Source organism: Schistocerca americana, chromosome 1, assembly GCF_021461395.2.
Source record: "Schistocerca americana isolate TAMUIC-IGC-003095 chromosome 1, iqSchAmer2.1, whole genome shotgun sequence".
Classification (NCBI taxonomy): domain Eukaryota; kingdom Metazoa; phylum Arthropoda; class Insecta; order Orthoptera; family Acrididae; genus Schistocerca; species Schistocerca americana.
This window is the reverse complement of record NC_060119.1, coordinates 832,149,084-832,168,665: the sequence shown is the minus strand read 5'-3', so window position 1 is coordinate 832,168,665 and position 19,582 is coordinate 832,149,084. Positions and strand designations below refer to the sequence as shown.

Below are 19,582 nucleotides of genomic sequence, written 5' to 3'. Positions count from 1 at the left end.
AAAAATTTCGGTTACGCGTTTACTTTCAGTTCTAAATGTGCTTGATAGTTCTTAGCGCAACCAAGGCCCGGTGCAAAAATGTCTGCAAATTCTTCACATAGACGAGAAACACTGGCTGAAGGCACAGTCTGGTTCACTGATAGGACCTGATTGACTATAGACAAGTTAAACAACTGAAATAAATCTAAACCAAACAAGTTCACTGCAGAAGAAGAACGAAGGACGTAAAATGACACAAGTTTTGTTTGTCCCTTGTATGTTGCAAGAAGGCTGCACTGTCCTAACACAGGAATCTTGTGACCTGAATATGTAGTTAGCGTAACATTTGCGGCACGCAACGGGGGTGTGCCCAGTTGTTTGTACGTGTCTTTATTGAGCAATGAAACTGCAGCTCCGGTATCGAGCTGGAATGGAATCACGTTGCCATAAATGTCCAAGTCCACAAAAAGTTTATTGTCCTGCTGACGACAAGAGCGACTGTTTTGTGCAACGTGAACAGACACTGGTACAGAATCACTCGCGACTTGACGTGATTTCCGTTGATGTCGACGCACACTTTTTGTGGGACGAACACAGTCACTGTTAGAGAGAGTGGCACTGGGCGGAGTGGAATTAACTACATGAATGTCCATGGGCGAAGGTTCAAGAGCCTGAGTATTCTTGGTTCGATTCCAGCGCGAAGCCAAGGGCCTGGAATGGTTTTGAGTGTCCGATCTGAGCTTTTTCTGGCAAACACTTTGAACATGTCCTTTTTTATTACAGAAAAAGCAAATAGCTTGGCGTGACGGGCAATTCTCACGCGAATGTCTAGTAGCACACCGCGGGCATGACTTTAGCACTGCATTTGCATGCTGGCGCGGGACACGTGGCTGTGCGGACGTGCGCGAGGGCTGTTTACAGTTCCATGCAGCTCGCCCGGCGGGCCGGTTAATGTGACACACAGCTGGCGAAGTTGCAAATGATTCCTGAGCAAAGTCAAGTGTGTCTTGCCTATCCAATATATCTATCACTTGTTGAAGGGAGGGATTGACTAGTTTCAAAATTTGCTCCCGTATACGAACATCAGAAACGTTCTGTGCAATTGCATCACGTACCATAGTATCTGAATAAGGGAGTCCACATTCACACTCAAAAGCACAATCCCTTGTAAGGCCTTGCAAAGTTACAACCCACTCCCGATTAGTTTGACCGGCCGTACGTTTTGTACGAAAGAACGTATACCTTTTTGCAACTACATTAACTGATTCCTTGAAATAGGCATCTAAAGCAGACAAAATTTCATCATAGCACAGAGTTGCTACGTCGCGTCGGGGAAATAATTTCACTATCACACGGTACGTCTGCACCCCTACACACGCCAATAAATGAGGCTGCCACTCGTTACCTTGAATTCCATAGGCGGCGAGATGAAATCCAAATTGGTGTGACCACTCCGTCCAGCCTTCCATTGCCGCATCATACAGTCGAAAAGGTGGTGCAACTGCGTGTGTTGGCTGCGGTAGCGGTGGAGCGGCGGCTGCCGCATCGTTTTGCATTGCACGTAGACCCTGGACGAGCTGTCCAAGGGCATCCAATAACGCCTGCGTCTGCTGATTCTGCAAGCGATAAAATTCGGACAGTACATCTGGAGATTGTGGGGAAGCCACGACAAGTAAATTAGAGCAGTACGACCGTTAAATCGTGGTCGCCAAAAATGTTGTGGACTGGCAAGACAGCCAATCCACAGTGACGGGTAACCGAAAGGCACGCGTTTAACTCACGCAGGCTGGCGTGAGGTCTGAAAAAGGATACGTAATGAATGCTATCAAGAAAAGTACTTAGCTGCTGGAATACTTAACTTTAATCCACAATTGGTGAACATTGGTCTTGTTACTGTACATGCTTCATTAGATACATAGCAAAGGATAAATGGTGCCTTGCTAGGTCGTAACAATTGACTTAGCTGAAGGCTATGCTAACTATCTTCTCGGCAATTGAGAGCGTAATTCTCAGTGAACCATGGCTAGCAATGTCGGCTGTACAACTGGGGCGAGTGCTAGTAAGTCTCTCTAGACCTGCCGTGTGGTGGCGCTCGGTCTGCAATTACTGACAGTGGCGACACGCGGGTCCGTCGTATACTAGCGGACCGCGGCCGATTTAAAAGGCTACCACCTAGAAAGTGTGGTGTCTGGCGGTGACACCACAGGAGCTATTTATAAGTCTCTCTGTCTGTCTCAGTCACTCTAGCATGTGTTGAAATATGCTTCATCTGCAGTGGTATACTGCTTAGCTACATGTCAAACATTGTTGTTGGAGCATTATCCCATTTGTGCTGTTTTTTACCCATACTGTTTTCTGCTGCAGTGAGAACGATGTGCATAATTTTGTTTATACAAGATACTTTTGATGTCAGATCAATATGCAACTAGAATGGTTTCATCTGTATGCCACCTGATAAAAAATTGTCTTTTGTGATGAGCCTCATTTAAATTTGAGGTACAGTGATGGTCAAGTCGACATGAAAGGGTGTAGAAATGAATGCCGTCTTGTAGATAGCATTACCCAGTGTCATACTGGAGAAACAGTAAGAGTAATATTCTGAAACACTGTGAAATGTTGTACACACTCATCTGTTCCAAACTGCAAGTAGTGTTAACAGTACTGGCAAAGGCTGCATGAAGAAAGTTGTAAGAGTTTGAAATGATGTGTTTATTTCAGTGCATTTATTTAAAACGTATGCCAACAGGGCTTTTATTTATTTATTTTCTTCATGCTATCAGCAACATTCAGAACTAGCTCTGTGTGTACTGTTTCTTACCTGAGAATATTCTTTTGTGCAATTGGTTCTCCATTTCTAAATGGAACTTTTGGAAGAGAAGTGATTGAACACTCTTGACATGTGTAGGTTCAACAAAAGCAGAAAATACCAGTAAAATGACAGATAATTGGTTTTGTATGCTTCAAATATTGCCCTTGTTTTTAAAATATTTGACATACTACTCTGTACAAAAACCCTTATCCGCAAGATTGCGGAAAATCTTAAGGCAACTTTGATGTTAAATGTGGTATCCGAATTGCTAAAGTTTTAGTTTTGTGATGATCTTTAGATAGTGAAATGAGACCGAAGAATGGTTATTTTCATACATATTTATCTTTTTATAATCACCTAGGGGTCTTGCAGAATCATAAGTGAAGTATACAGTAGGCCTATTGTGCACCCTATAAATAAAACATCTATTTTAATGTTGTCCCTTCTAGAAAACTTGACTGTCTACATGCAGGGACTCTGAGGAATGAAGATACATCCTTGTTTCATGGAACATACATATTAAGTATATTAGCTAGTATGGAGTATAATGTTGCCTTTCTTTTTTAATAACTACTAGGTGCTCACCTCCAAATTTTATTAGCTCCATAAGCAAAACTTTTAACATATACATATGAGTATAATGTAAATCTCACAGTCAATTTTACTCAAGTGTTTGTCTGTGCAGCTCGAACATGTCCAGTTGGGAAGGGTCAAGTTCTGGATGAAAAGGGCAACTGTGTTTGTCCACCTGGTTATGGCTTAGATGACAGTGACACATGTATTCGTTGTGTTGCACAACAAGGATTCAAAATTGATGAAAAGGGTCAATGTGTTTGTGCACTGGAAAAAGGTATGATCATAGATGAACGTGGTCGTTGTGTCTGTCCAGTCCAAGTGGGTTATCACTTGGATGAGAAGGGATATTGTGTAAAAGGTAAATATATTTTATTTATTTATTTATTTGGGGGGGGGGCATCTTTGCATAACTTATTATCATCAGTTTAATTTGTGTCCTGCAATATTTAACAATGTTATTATATACTACAAGAAGAGAATTCTCACAGATTCTTTACAGATCTCAGTACAGAAAAAATTCTTTAAAAATGTTTAAACAATGCTATACCATGAAGTTTAGTTTTCAATTTTATCTTGTTTTTAACAGACAAATCTCCAAAATGTAATGATGATGATGATTGTGCCGATGAGATGTACTGTAATCAGGAAACCAAGACTTGTGAGAATCCATGTCGAACTAAACAGTGTGGAGTGGATGCATACTGCAGTGCAAGTAACCACCAGGCAGTATGTGTGTGCCATCCTGGATGGTCTGGAAACCCTGAAATTGCTTGCAGTAAGTACTTAATTTTACAGGTTAATTAAATTTTGTGTCATCTGTTCTGCCTGACATCTCATGCTCACACTTCTTTTCATACTACGAGTAATTACGTGGGTGAGATACATGTTCTCCAAAATACCCCAATTTCTACACCTGCGGCTACTGACATATTTCACATAGTGCATGGCAGTTTGCATATTTTATCATTACTGGTCATTTCCTTTCCAGTTCCAATTGCAAATTGAGCAAGGGGATGATGACTGTCTATATGCCTCCATATATGAGCCCTAATTTTTGTTATCTTATGTTTGTAGCCTTACACAAAATGTACATTGGTGGCTGTGGAATTGTCCTGCAGTAAGTTTCAAAGGCTGGTTCTCTAAATTTTCTCAACAGTGTTTTACAAAAAGAATGTCGTTTTCCCTCAAGAAATTCCCTTTTGAGTTCACGAAGCATCTCTATAATTCATACGTGTTGATCAAACCTATCAGTAACTAATCTAGCAGTGCACTACTGAATTGCTTCGATGTCTTCCTTTAATCCGTCCAGATCCTAAACACTCGAGCAGTATTCAAGAATGGGTCACTCTATTACTCTGTGTGTGGTCTCCATTACAGCTGAACAACAGTTACCTAAAATTCTTCCAAAAAATCGAAGTCAAGTATTTGTCTTCCTTACTACTGTTCTTCTGTGCTCAGTCCATTTTATATTGCTTTCCAGCATTAGGCCTGGATATTTAATCAACATGACTGTGTCAAGCAGCACACTACTAATGCTATATTTGCACCTTATAGGACTGTTTTTACTACTTATCCACATTAACTTTCATTTATCTACATTTAGAGCAAGCTGCCATTCATTACACTAACTAGAAATTTTTTCTAAATCATCTTATCACTCAACAATGACACATTCCTCTACACCAGTGTAATCAGCAAACAGCTGCAGATTGTTGCTCACCTGTCTGTCAGATCACTTATGTATGCAAGGTGACCAGAACGAGTCTGAAAAGCTTGTAATAATGTTGCAGAATGGGTTGTTGCCGAGAAACGATTGTTAAGGAAAAAATTCAGTATATTGCACTGTTTTGAAGTAAATTAGCATCAAAGTTAGCCATTCAGGCCGTTGTGCATGCAAATTCAAATACCCCACCAATGATAGTGTTGCCAAACATGTTCTTCATTTGGTGTCCTAAAATCAAACAAGAAAGTGATACAAAAATTGGACAAGGGGCCATAGTAAGGATTGAATCCAAGCCAAAGACTGAGCAGTCTTTGTCGCTGTTGTCTATGTTATGAGAATAACTGTACTAATTGCATCTGGTGGCATGCTTGAATTTGCATGCACAGTGACCTGACTGACTAAATTAAACACTAATTAAATCTGAAACAGTGCAACCTTTTGAATTTTTTTCTTAACATTTATTTCTTGGCACGGCCTGCCCTGCAACACTTAAAAGCTTTTAAAACTGTTTTGGACCATGTTGTGTAGAAAATAAGAGTGGTCCTATCACACTTCCCTGAACTTCTCCCAACAATATCCTTGTCTCATGAACACTCACCATCAAGGACAAAATAATGGATTCTATTACTTAAGATTTCTTCAAGCCACTCACATATCTGGGGATTCCCTACACTTGTACCTCCATTAACAGTCTGCAGTAAGACACTGTGTCAAACACTTTTCAGAAATCTGGGAACATGGAATCTGTATGTTACCCTTCATCCATGGTTTGCAGGATATCATGCAACAAAAGGGCAAGCTGAGTTTCTCACGAGCGATTCTTTCGAAAGCTGTGCTGATTTGTGGAAGATGACTTTCCATCCCAAGGAAATTTATTGTATTAGAGCTGAGAATATGTTCGAGAGTTTCTGCAGTAAACTGATGTTAAGGATATTGGTCTGTAATTTTGCAGATACAATCTCGCACCTTTCTGATGTACGGAAGCCACCTGCATTTTTTTCCAGCCACTTGGGACTTTCCACTGAGTGTGAGATACATGATAAATGCAAGCTGGGTAAGGGGCCAGTGCTGTAGAGTGCTCTCTGTAAAACTGAGCTGGGATTCCATCTGGACCAGGCAACTTATTTGTTGTCATCTCTTTCAGTTGCTTCTCTTTTCCTTGGAGAACCTCTGATTCTCTGTCAGGATTTTTCCCCCTTAGTCAGAAAGCCAAATTTTAAGGCATCAGCGACTTTCAGCGCGTGATGGCCAGGAACCATGTGGCTTCTACCTTTTTGTTGTAGGAGTAGGATTTTCTGGCAGGCAGCTACTAAGTCACCTGGATGGTGTTCAAATTTTTGTTGCTCCAACTCACTTGACAAAATTTGTCAGTCTTTTTGAAATTAAGATTGTTGTACAAGAATCAGACTTCAGATTTCATGGATACAATTTAAATTGTGATAGAGATACTGGACCATGACAAAATCACTAATGTCAGTCAGATAAGTGAAACAATACAAAAATTTCTGAACAACAAGGCAATAGACGAACAAGGATAAACTTCTACACACTAACTTGTCCAGTTTTATTACTATCGAATCTGAACTTAGACATCTAAGAAAAGCAAAATTTCAAGAGTCCAGGACATTAAGGTGAGATTTCTTAGAGTTCTTAAAAGGTGCTATAGAAAAGACAAGATAAGGAACACATTCCTAAATGACAAAAAATATTAGAGCTATCTGGAAAGTAATGCCCATTTCATGTAGTGTGGGAAGAAGCAGGAGGGAACGGAACAGTCATTACACTAACTTACACAGTCGGATCTGTGCTTACGGCTATGAAAATTAGAAATCCGTGCCTACAGTAGCAGTCAAAATGAGCATTGCAATTTAAAATCTCACCGAATGTAAAATCCATTTCGTAATTTAGTTTCTCGTGACAAAAAATATCCAAGCTGTCCACTTCCCTCAGGAAATATATACTGTAATATGGATGGCATGTGATGACCATAGGTGCTGTGTGTCAGATAATGGAAAGTCCTGTATGAAATAATGACAATGTGGAAAGGATAGATTGCTACTTACCACAAAGAGAAGGTGCTGAGTCTCATGCAGGCACAATAAAAAAGATGCTAAAATATTAAGTGTTTGAACAAGGTGGTCCTTCCGAAACAGAAAACACACACACACACCCATTTTCACACAAGCACAACGCACACAAACATGGCCACTGTCTTGCAGACACTGGAGTAGTCAGGCTACATTTGTCCTTCAATTCTTACACAAATTGTACTATAATATAGAAAGGATAGAGTGTTACTCATCACATAAAGAAGGTGCTGAGTTGCAGACAGACACAACGAGAAAGACTGCTAAAATATTAAGCTTTTGGGCAATGTCCTTCTTCCAAAATAGAAAACACACATACATTTTCATACAACTCACACGCACATGACCACTGTAGTAGCTGGGCTCCAATGTCCGAAGACACTGGCCGTGTATGTGTGAATTGTGCTTGTGCTAGTGTAAAAATATGTGTGTATCTCCTATTTTACAGAAAGGACCTTATCTGAAACCTTAATCTTTTAGCTATCTTTTTCATTGCACCTATCTGCAGCACACTGCCTCCTTTACGTGGTGAGTAACAGTCCTTCGTTTTCATATAACAGTGTCATTTGTGTAAGATTTGAAGTACAAATGTTAATGATCATCAAAAATTTGGCTTTCTGTATTTAGTTATCAACAAACAGGTATAAAAAAATTGATGAAAATATTCATGAAAATGGGTATTTCATGATATCTCAACTCTCAATGGTGTGTTTTGTGACTAAATTTTTAAAGTACCAGATTTTCTGTGCTCATTGAGTTCCAAAATTCCTTTCTCTCTGTTCAGTAGGCCTTCTCCTTCCACATCACAAGAGAAAATATGTGGGTTTTTCTTGCTACAGTAGACATAAAAAAGCAGTCAGTGGCGTGGGCTCATATCAACTTATCCAGTAAACCAAAAAAGCATGCAAAAAATGGTCAGCCATAACGATTATGGCTACCATTTTTTTGGTACACTAAAGAAATCTTGTTTGTGGATTTTATCGAATGTTGAAGAACAATCAAAAAGTGAGAAGATCCATTCAAATCAAGTTGCTACTGTCATGTATTTGCATGGGAATGTTTGCCCAAACTCTGATTTGTGTCAGTTCAAATTGGGCAGTGTTGAACAGCAGCCTTACATTCCAGGCTTGGCTCCCAAGTGATTTCTGACTCTTCATGATCATGGACAAGTATCTTGGGTTCAAATGCTTTGATTCCAACAAAGAACTTCAAGATGTTGCCACAGGTTGGCTGCTACCTCAAGTGGCAGAATTTTATAAAAAGGAAATTCACCTACGAATTGTGATTATATTGTGGGTTATATAGAGAAGTAATACAAAGGTGTAGTCCTAAGATTTGTGTGATAAATTTGCTTTGACCATTGCAGTATTTCATTTATAGCCTAACCAAGGTTACTTTCTGGACAACCATCACACACAATGCAATAAATAGTGAATACAGGTAGCATACTTAGAAGAAAAATTTTATATCAAATGTTCAGATCAGTTGCATGATCTATCTCAAAGATAATTTTCATGGCAAATAAGATTCTAGTACAAAAAGAGAAAGAGAGAGAGAGGGAGGGGGGGGAGTGGCCATCTGGGATATGACTTGCCGATACTCTATGAAAGCTTCGGAATGTCAACCGGGAGAACCAAAGTGTAAATATTGACTAGGAAGACTAGGGAAATGATTGGCTCCAGAACAAGTTGTGATGGAAGAAATTGCCAGTGCCAGAATTTGTGAGGTCAGGGGATGAATATTACGATGTGCAGTTGCTCTTCATCAGATTGCGCACCATTATGTGGAGTTGAATTCCAAATCCTTCCATAACAAAACAGTTCATAGTAATATATCTATTAGATCTGGACATGAAGTCAAAAGACCCATTAATGCTCTTTGAAATAAGTTAATCGCATGTTGGCATTTAGTTTCATCATCTCCATTCCTTTCACTACATAGTCATTCATAATAATACACACATTTTGTGCAGCACAGTTATTCATCACAATCATGCAGTTTGTACAATTATAAACATGACATAGCATTCACAATTTTAGGAAGGCATTAAAGAACTGGAAGCCTCACCAGAGTTTAAGAGTTTCTGTCCCTGGAATTTAAAAAGTCTACTTTCTCTCTCTCTCTCTCTCTCTCTCTCTCTCTCTCTCTCTCTCTGTCTCTGTCTCTCAAAAGTTACTCTTTATGACTCTATTCCACGTGAGCAGTATCATCTTACTTTTCATTTTAAGAACCTGGGAAAATTTTTCAGTGTCATTTTGTTTAATTAATTTCAGAAATTCTGTTGCAGTTTATGATTATAACCAAATGCTTTTATAGCTTAATATTTCATCACAGCTGACCCTTTCCTCCTTTTCCTCCACCCATTCTGTGTAAACTGTGGAGAGAGCTTACATATTTTGTGATTTCCCTAAAGAAGTTTTGACAAAAGCCTGAATCTTTCATAGCCATCTTAATTTGCTCTCCTTGCCTAGTCCACAGTTATGCTCAGTCTCTAATGAACTCATCATTTACATCTTAAACCCTAAACTTCCAGTCTTTCTTCTTTGTGTTCTTGAATTTAATATTTACAGGCACCTATTGCTTAGTAAATTAGCAGCCTCTATGCCATGACATGTTCTTCTTTATATTAGTTATATTTATGTTTACAGATGATTCACGTGTACCAAGAACAGAGTTCCCCAAGCCTGAGATCACTGTGAACTGCAAGTCAGATGGGGTTGAAGTTGAATTTAGCTTGCCTGACCAGACATTTAATGGTATTCTCTATGTGAAAGGCCATAGCAAAGATGATCGTTGCAGCAGATTGATTACCCCATCTTCTGGTTCTGCACCTCAGTCATTACTTTTTAAAGTAAACTTTGGCACATGTGGTCTTATTCATTTCAATGTAAGTATGCTCATTTTGTCTTGTCCTTCTTGCGCTTTAAAGAGTTGGAATGAGCTAGATCATAACTCCAATTTGGAATAGAAGCTTCTGAACCAATTTTAATAGTTAATCCTAAAATTATTTTAAAAAAAGAGTGAAAATATAATTTAGATTTCTTTTTACTAATTATAAATTATTTACTCACGACTAGCTATTTTCATAAATCTTCGGGCTGCTCTTAACTGTGTTTCAAAAATATTTTTCAGAGAGAAGCAAGTTTCCTCCTTGTGCTACAGAAACACCCTAAACTTGTAACGTCTACAGCACAAGCATATCATATTGTTTGCAAGTATCAAACTGGTGAGCAGAATGTAACAGTAGGATTTAATGTATCAATGCTCACAACAGCTGGCACTATAGCAAACACAGGGCCACCACCTGTGTGTACAATGAAGATAATTACCAATGCTGGACAAGAAATTAGGTCAGCTGAAATAGGTGAAAACTTGCAGCTTCACGTGGAGGTGACACCATCCAGTAAGTATTTTTTTATGTCAAAAAAAAAAAAAACACACCTTTTAAAGGCTTGTATTTGTAGGATTTTTATTTAGTTCTCTAGTAGTTAATTATGTGATGAACATAAAGCTAGATTCCAAACAAAAGCTTTAATTGTGCACATTTATAACTCCATTACCAATTTCACACACGTAAAAACATGAATTATTTATACCCTTTGCACAAATAATTTCAAAAAAGAAAACTTTGTAGATGAAATTAAGATCATAAGACCATCATGTACCATATAATGGAAATGTTGAACATTGGCGTATTTACTGCACTTGCCTAATAAAAGAACCTTTAATGACATCTAGTTTCCTCTGAAGAGTGTTTACGGTTCCTTTCTTTTTTAAAAAAAAAAAAAAAAAAAAAAAAGTATATATATTTGAAAAGAAAAATGGAATTAGCACTGTTTACTGGAACCTAATAGACAAGTGACCACCTCATTAGAAACAAAATTTAGAAACCAGAAATCTATCACCCTACAGGCACATGAAATTTTAATTTGGGATTAATGAATGGGATGGGATATATGAAGTTATTCCAGCCTAGTGTCATAAAAGAATACCATGATAGTTGCCTTGAAGCAACATGTTCACTTTTGCATATAGATAACTGATTATAGAAATTCTACAAGTCATTTATATCTTACTCAGTGGACTAGTACAAACATCAGATGCATTCACAAGTTATCCAGTAGATTTAAAACTTAATTTTGTGCTCACTAACATGAAGGAAGAGCATGATAACAAGACTTACATGCATAAATCTGGTGAAGACCATTTTAAGATAGTGACCATTTAACATAAGAGCTTTGCATATATGCACAATACTACTCACAAACTTATTCTTAAGAATTCAGGCAATTTTTTTTTTCTCTACAGATATATATGGTGGTTTTGCACGAAGCTGTATCGCAAAAACTGTTGAAAACAATGTAGAAAATGAATATATGGTTACTGATGAAAATGGCTGTGCCACAGATCCAACGATATTTGGAGAATGGAAATACAATGCTGAAACAAAGTCTCTAGTGGCTAGTTTCAATGCATTCAAATTTCCTAGCAGTGACAACATCAAATTTCAGTGCAACATCAGAGTTTGCTTTGGAAAATGTCAGCCGGTATGTAACAAATTTTTATTTGTTACTGTAATACTTCAAGGATAAATTTTTTGTCATTTGCAGTAATTTTCCACAAATATTTTATGTATAGTGTTTTTTTCAGTACACCATTACTAATATTTAATTTCTTGTATACAGGTAAATTGTAGAGACACTAATGCATTTGGCCGACGGAAACGAGAAATTGAAGCACCAGAGAATGACACTAATGTAGCTATTGCGGAGTCAATGTATGAAGGGCAGCTCAGAGAAGAGATAACAATACAGTCCAATGCAATACTGACATTCGAACGAAGGGAGGAAAGATACACAGCCTCAACTGATGGTGAGTAATTAAAGTCATAATATGTGCAATTATTTTATTATGTAGTGTTGGATATTATCTTAACCAGTTTTCTACCTCTCTCCCTTAGTCTAAGAGAGTTTGTATGTTCAAGATTAACTGACTCGGAGAGTATGCTTAGCTAGAAAATAAGAATTAAATGAATAGTGAGTGAGTAGAAACAAGTTCATATTATTCTGAGGCCATAAGAAATGTGTATGTTTAATGTGTGTGTGTGTGTGTGTGTGTGTGTGTGTGTGTGTGTGTGTGTGTTGTTTTTCCAAGTGATAAGAGTATTATTAATTCTACTTTATTTCTTCAATGTGGTACAGTTAATATACAGGGTGATTCATAAAGAATACCACAACTTTAAAAATGTGTATTTAATGAAAGAAACATAATATAACCTTCTGTTATACATCATTACAAAGAGTATTTAAAAAGGTTTTTTTTCACTCAAAAACAAGTTCAGAGATGTTCAATATGGCCCCCTCCAGACACTCGAGCAATATCAACCTGATACTCCAACTCGTTCCACACTCTCTGTAGCATATCAGGCGTAACAGTTTGGATAGCTGCTGTTATTTCTCGTTTCATCAATGGTGGCTGGGAGAGGTGGCCGAAACACCATATCCTTAACATACCCCCATAAGAAAAAATCGCAGGGGGTAAGATCAGGGCTTCTTGGAGGCCAGTGATGAAGTGCTCTGTCACGGGCTGCCTGGCGGCCGATCCATCGCCTCGGGTAGTTGACGTTCAGGTAGTTACGGACAGATAAGTGCCAATGTGGTGCTGTTCCATCCTGCTGAAATATGAATTATTGTGCTTCTTGTTCGAGCTGAGGGAACAGCCAATTCTCTAACATCTCCAGATACTGTAGTCCAGTTACAGTAGCACCTTCGAAGAAAAAGGGACCAAAAACTTTATTGGCTGAAATGGCACAGCAAACGTTCACCTTAGGCGAGTCACGTTCATACTGAGTTGTTTCCCGCGGATTCTCAGTGCCCCATATACAGACATTGTGACGGTTGACTTTCCCGTTAGTGTGGAAAGTTGCTTCATCACTAAACACAATCTTTGAAACGAAAGATTCATCTGTTTCCATTTGAGCAAGGATAAAATCACAGAATGTACAACTAAATGAAACTTTATAGCTCCCTTAATTCGCCGACAGATAGTGCTTAGCTCTGCCTTTTGTCGTTGCAGAGTTTTAAATTCCTAAAGTTGTGGTATTCTTTTTGAATCACCCTGTACTTTCTAGAATGTGGACGCAATTCAGAATAGGGTCTTGATATGTTGCTCTTTAGTTGAGAGATATGCTGTGATAAAAATCCATCGCAGTCTCTCAAATCGTGTCGCAAAAATAACTGACTCATTGAACCAAGACATAACCATATCCCAAAGTGATAAACAAAAGATTAGAAATACATGTTCACTTGCAATAAAGTCATATACAAACCAGCTTCAAAGTCATACTTGGCAGAAAGTCTCCAATTTACACAACTTTAGAGAGAAGTGATATTTGTTCATTAATTTTCATCAGTCACTTCAAATGGCATTTCTCATTAAAACATGCAAGCAGAAGTATACTGCTAATCTGCCACCTGTTTGATTAGTAATGGTGCTAAAATATCATACAGAAGAGGTCATCATCTATATAACAGTACAAAGGACTGTCACAATCCAGCTGCAGAATTTCATATCAAAAAATGCTGCAAATTGCTGAAGGGTACAGTCATACAGGTTAAAAATATTCATTAGACCCAAAAGGCATATTAAGTGAGGAAGAAGAAGCTCAAGCTAACAGATCTCTGCTGTGAAAAAGTGAAAAATATTTAGTGGTCCACAATAGATAGGCATAACATTTACTAATCATATCCTGCCAAAAACTTTGTAAGCTGAAAGCAAATTTTCAAGTGTATGGCCCTTTGTCAGGAGTTATGTGGTATGCAGCTACGTGAAACATACACGGAGGAGACTGAATCAGTTAGAAAGTCACTGAAGGATAAACTTAGATTGTTTGTACCCATTTTAAGATTATGAAGGCCACCATGTCACACATTAATATTGCACATGTCATATATGCAAATGTGTCTTAAATGTGGCCTGATACAATGAATAAAAGAATAAGATATCTCAGTACACATTCTGTCAGATTTAAAGTTTCACTGTGAGAAGCAATCATATATATATAGATGATGTGAATTACCATACGAAAGTGCTGACAGGTCGATAGACACACAAACACAATCATACACACAAAATTCTAGCTTTCGCAACCAACGGTTGCTTCATCAGGAAAGAGGGAAGGAGAGGGAAAGAAGAAAGGATGTGGGTTTTAAGGGAGAGGGTAAGGAGTCATTCCAATCCCGGGAGCGGAAAGACTTACCTTAGGGGGAAAAAAGGACAGGTATACAATCGCACACACACTCATATCCATCCGCACATACACAGACACAAGGAGACATTTGTAAAGGCAAAGAGTTTTTTGCCTTTAAAAATGTCTGCTTGTGTCTGTGTATGTGCGGATGGATATGAGTGTGTGTGCGAGTGTATACCTGTCCTTTTTTCCCCCTAAGGTAAGTCTTTCCGCTCCCGGGATTGGAATGACTCCTTACCCTCTCCCTTAAAACCCACATCCTTTCGTCTTTCCCTCTCCTTCCCTCTTTCCTGATGAGGCAACAGTTTGTTGCGAAAGCTTGAATTTTGTGTGTATGTTTGTGTGTCTATCTACGTGCCAGCGCTTTTGTTTGGTAAGTCACATCATCTTTGTTTTTAGGTATATTTTTCCGATGTGGAATGTTTCCCTCTATTAAAATATATATATATATATATATATATATGGTCAAGTCTTTTATAAGTGAGGACCGAAAGAACTAAATGGGAAACAGAGAACATTAAATATCTTATTTAAAGTAAGAAAAGCAATTTATTGTGAAATTTACTTCCTTGCATAATTGGATTGTTTGTAAACTGGGAGAAAAACACACACATCTATGGGTCTTAAAGTAATAAGATAAAAACTTTTCTACAGTATGTTGAAAAAGAGAATGAAATATGCTGACTGTGACTTTGCCAGGCTTAAAAAAACTACCATTAAAATTACCACATTTTTTCCAATGTTTGTAGGTTTCATATCACCAAGACCTAGGAATTACAATTACGAACAACTTAAATTGGAAGGAACACATAGAAAATGTTGTGGGGAAGGCTAACCAAAGACTGCGTTTTATTGGCAGGACACTTAGAAAATGTAACAGACCTACTAAGGAGATTGCCTATGCTACACTTGTCTGTCCTCTTTTTAGAACACTGCTGTGCAGTGTGAGATCCTTACCAGATAGGACTGACGAAGTACATCGAAAAAGTTCAAAGAAGGGCAGCACATTTTGTATTGTCACGAAATATGGGAGAGAGTGTCACTGAAATGATACAGGATTTGGGCTGAACATCACTATTAAAAGAAAGGTGTTTTTCGTTATGACAGAATCTTCTCATGAAATTCCAGCCACCAACTTTTTCCTCTGAACATGAAAATGTTTTGTTGGCACTGACCTACATAGGGAGAAATGATCACCACGATAAAGTAAGGGAAATCAGAGCCCGTATGGAAAGATATAGTTGTTTGTTCTTTCCATGTACTACACGAGGTTGGAATAATAGAGAATTGTGAATGTGGTTTGATCAACCCTCTGCCAGGCACTTAAATGTGATTTGAGGAGTATCCATGTAGATGTAGACCAGTAAGAAAGATTCAAGTTACAATAAACAACCAGAAATTATGTTAATATCGTATTTTGGAAAGACACTGGGTTATTACGTACACATGACAGCTGAACAGTGTAAGAGAAAGAACACTACATAATTTACAAAACTATTACCAAAAGTATTGCCATATATAATGTAAAGGTCTGTGAGCTGAATTAAGGACAGAGTGAAAAGAAGATTGCTGGCACTGGAGTCACTGTTGTACAAAAAATTGTGGCATGTTTAGGATGGAATATGTAGAAACAATTCGGTAGAAGAAGCTATGACAGCGAATATGGTAATAATTTGTTCCATAGAAACTAGACAACTATTGTGGCTCCAGTAACTAGAGAGATAGGATGGAATGCATCAGATGACCAAGATGTGTATGAAGATTGAAATTCCCAAGTAAAAAGGAAAGAATGGCGTCTATTAGAACATAGGAAGAAGGTGTCTGTAAAGTAGTGGCTGGCACTTCTTTAGTTCACATTTAAATGGACTATTCACATTGCATAGATGATTCGGTTGTCGTTCAGTCTTCAGGTGTGAACATGTTTTCAGTATCCCCCTCCTCCAGTGCTTGCAAAGGTGTGGTAGATATTACAGACTGTTATGAGCATTTACATATATGTAATGGTTACTTACAGTGTATGCACCACTATTATGATAAGCAAGGGCTCGACAGGTACATATACTTGTAGAAAATGTGCCATGGTTTCAAAATTAAATGATAAGGCAAGTGTGACTGGTGATAATAATGCCTGGCAGTTATCAGGTGCTTTTCATATATCTTAGTTTGTTAATTGATAGTTTCAGCAAAATAGTCACTAAATTGTTAATATATGCTTTGACATAGCAATTGAAATGAAGAAAGGAAGTAACGCATAAAGGAAATGTGTACAAAAGATCGACTTTGAAATTGATAGGTTAATCTGAGCAAAATTGTCAACTTTTTCATTTTTATCACTATTTAGTGAAAGTTTGTCATTTTATGGTTTGCTAACATAGTTATGTGTTTTTTGTGCACTTATGTGTGGAAGCATATAGAGATGTGGAACATGTCGTATGAATGAATGAATCAATGTTTACAAATAATGCAACATTCAGTAATCATATCTAATACTAAATTATTATTAATTTAATGATCATTTCCTTTATCTAAAAAAGAAAATTTTCCTTAATTTTACAGCACCAGAGACACAGAAACCTGAAGACATATGTGTATCAATGGTTGGATTCATAATTGCTCTTGTGATAACTGCTCTCCTTGCATTAGTAGCTGTGGCAGTAGCAGTATCGTGTTGGCTTGTAGCTTACCGTCGAAGACCAAAGCTGGCTGGGCCATTGCCTCATCCTCCTGAATTCCCAAATCCACTTTTTACAACACCAGAACCAGTTGCCGAACCCTCGCCTGATTATCTTACGTGATTTGTGATATTTTACTCAAGTAAAACATGTGGGACCTGAATCAATCACTCTGGTGCTCAGTTTGTGACTGACATAAAGAAACTAGTTCCTCCTTCATACAATGGTTAGCTTCAATTATTAATGGACTATTTTCAGAATGTATAGTATGTATCTTGTGTTGCTAAGGAGGAAAAGTGAAAATGCAATTGAGATCATATTGCAGTCATAATCTAAAGATCTAAAATGCATTTTCCACAATGTAGTCACCTCCTCCAATGGCTTTGTGTAAATGACACGAAATAGGGTTTGTTCCACATAGCAGTGGTGGTGGTTTATTTTATAGTAGTTCATACTGAAAATCTTGGTATTGCAAGACTTAAAACATACTGTCAGACTTAAACTTGTTATGATTTTGGTCATTAATGTAGGATTGCCTCCACTTTCATGCTATTGGTTTTATTATTTTACATCTTGTACCCCTAAGCTAGATTTCTTTGCTGCATTGTGAGCTTGACTGAATTAGCCATTGGAGGATTTGAGTAGTTACAATGATATAAATAATAAATGTGAATAATGTTGATATGTATTTTGTGTGTTATGTTGTTGTTTGTGTCAGATACTTTTCTGTTACTTGTGCTAATATTCTACAATTCCATGTCACAATTTATCATTAACTCATCATAAAAAACAGTATGGTAAACCTGCCTGCCAGTTTTGCAATCATCATTACACACCTTCACAAATAAAGAAGTATGATGTTTTGAATATCAAATAATTTTCCAAATAATATTTATTAATTTATCTGCTGTAACTTGAAGAAAAGATTTGGACCTCTCTAAAGCCATGAATAACAAGTCTTCCATTTGCAATTAGATTGCAGCAGAACTGACAATTTAGCCTACACTCTATTTTCATCACATCTTCATTTAAATATTTATTAAATGTTTGTCCCATAAAAGACTGCCATTTTGCTACAGTAGCTGTAGATATGCATGAGTTGGTCACATTTGCCTCATGTATTGTACAGAAGAATTCTCATCCTATGCTGTGCATACCACCTTGTCTGAAAATAAATTTCTGTATATAATGCCAAAATTGCAGAATTTTCAGTGGTTTCATTTGTGTTACATCAGCAAGCTGCTGTTTATTCTGTAAGAACAAAGTTTCTAACATAGGCACATTCTGCAGTGTAATTTATGTGTTTCTACCAGATTGTACTAATGTGCTTCTGTTAGTTATTTTGAAGGGATACTGTTTTTTTCCTTTTGAATATTAGGAATCTCTTCATTCAAAATTTTTTTCGGTGAAGGGTAAAGGTGGTATGCTGTGCCATTTATGATAATTGTATTAATCAAATTAAGCAGTTGCTTTAATTTAACTTCTGAAATACTCTTTGTTTCCAGAGGCCTGAAATAATTCTTAACAGTGAGTGAGTCTTGTAATTGTGATAAATGTCTAATAAAGATGTTGTTATAATTAAATCAGTTTAATTTTTCCTTATTCCTGCACAGTCATCCACAGTCTGGTAACAAAACTCATTTAGTGTAGACATATCATACTGTAGAAATACAGTACAGTAGAAGGTGCCAAAGTTTGTTCACTTTAACCTGCTGTGGTTATCATAGCTTTAGGTTTGGTTTATGAAATTTTAATAATTTAAAGAGCATTGCACAAGTTTAGCACAGTATAGGTAATTTAAGAAAAACTGAAGCACTTAATTTTTATAAATTATTCTTGTTCATATGAATTTGTTGACATACTCTACTAACAGATTAATTAAACTGAATTCTATATCCAGAAAGGCGCTTTTGTTATAATTCAGAAAAGCTGTTGCAACCCCTAAAGTGAGATTAACGGCCTTAAATAATTACAGTATTTTCCATCAGTTATAATAAGTTACTACTAATGATTACAATTCATCAGTGAGAGTATATTCTTTGTAATTACTGACTTAAAAAACAGAACAGCAGCAATCTAAAATATTAAGCAAAGAGTGGCAAAGTTGTGATGACAAAGACAATGACGATGGTGATGATAATGATGGTGAATACTGGAATTATTCTAAAACCAAAAATGCAATTTACAGGAGTGGCAGTGTAGACTGCAGATAGTTGGATAGCAGAAGGAAAGTGTGTGAAGCCATAGATTATGCCACGCTTTGAAAGGAGGACATGGAAGCAAATAGAAAATAGAGGTGGGGGAGGGGGGGCAGTCATCAAAGGATGATGAAAAATAAAATAAGAGATAAGATAAGCTACTAAGAAGAACTGAAAGCAAAGAGGATGGAGGAGCCATGGTAGGAGAGTTGTTAAGGTGAAGAGGTAAGAGAACAGGGATTATTTGAGATTCAGACCATGGTGGTTATGGAACATAAGAAGCTTATTA

The 19,582-nt window shown here is 37.3% G+C and overlaps 1 protein-coding gene across 1 annotated transcript in view; it reads left to right on the top strand.

The window, feature by feature from the left end:
• Positions 1-18,678, top strand: part of LOC124594527 — a 605,846-nt gene extending 587,168 nt beyond the window's left edge. The window contains exons 218-224 of the mRNA XM_047132903.1: positions 3,474-3,722; positions 3,951-4,139; positions 9,823-10,061; positions 10,307-10,577; positions 11,483-11,721; positions 11,860-12,046; positions 16,980-18,678. Of these exons, the coding sequence (XP_046988859.1) occupies positions 3,474-3,722; positions 3,951-4,139; positions 9,823-10,061; positions 10,307-10,577; positions 11,483-11,721; positions 11,860-12,046; positions 16,980-17,218 (1,613 nt within the window). The 3' untranslated portion in view covers positions 17,219-18,678. The remainder of the gene's footprint in view (positions 1-3,473; positions 3,723-3,950; positions 4,140-9,822; positions 10,062-10,306; positions 10,578-11,482; positions 11,722-11,859; positions 12,047-16,979) is intronic.
• Positions 18,679-19,582: the final 904 nt, after the last annotated feature.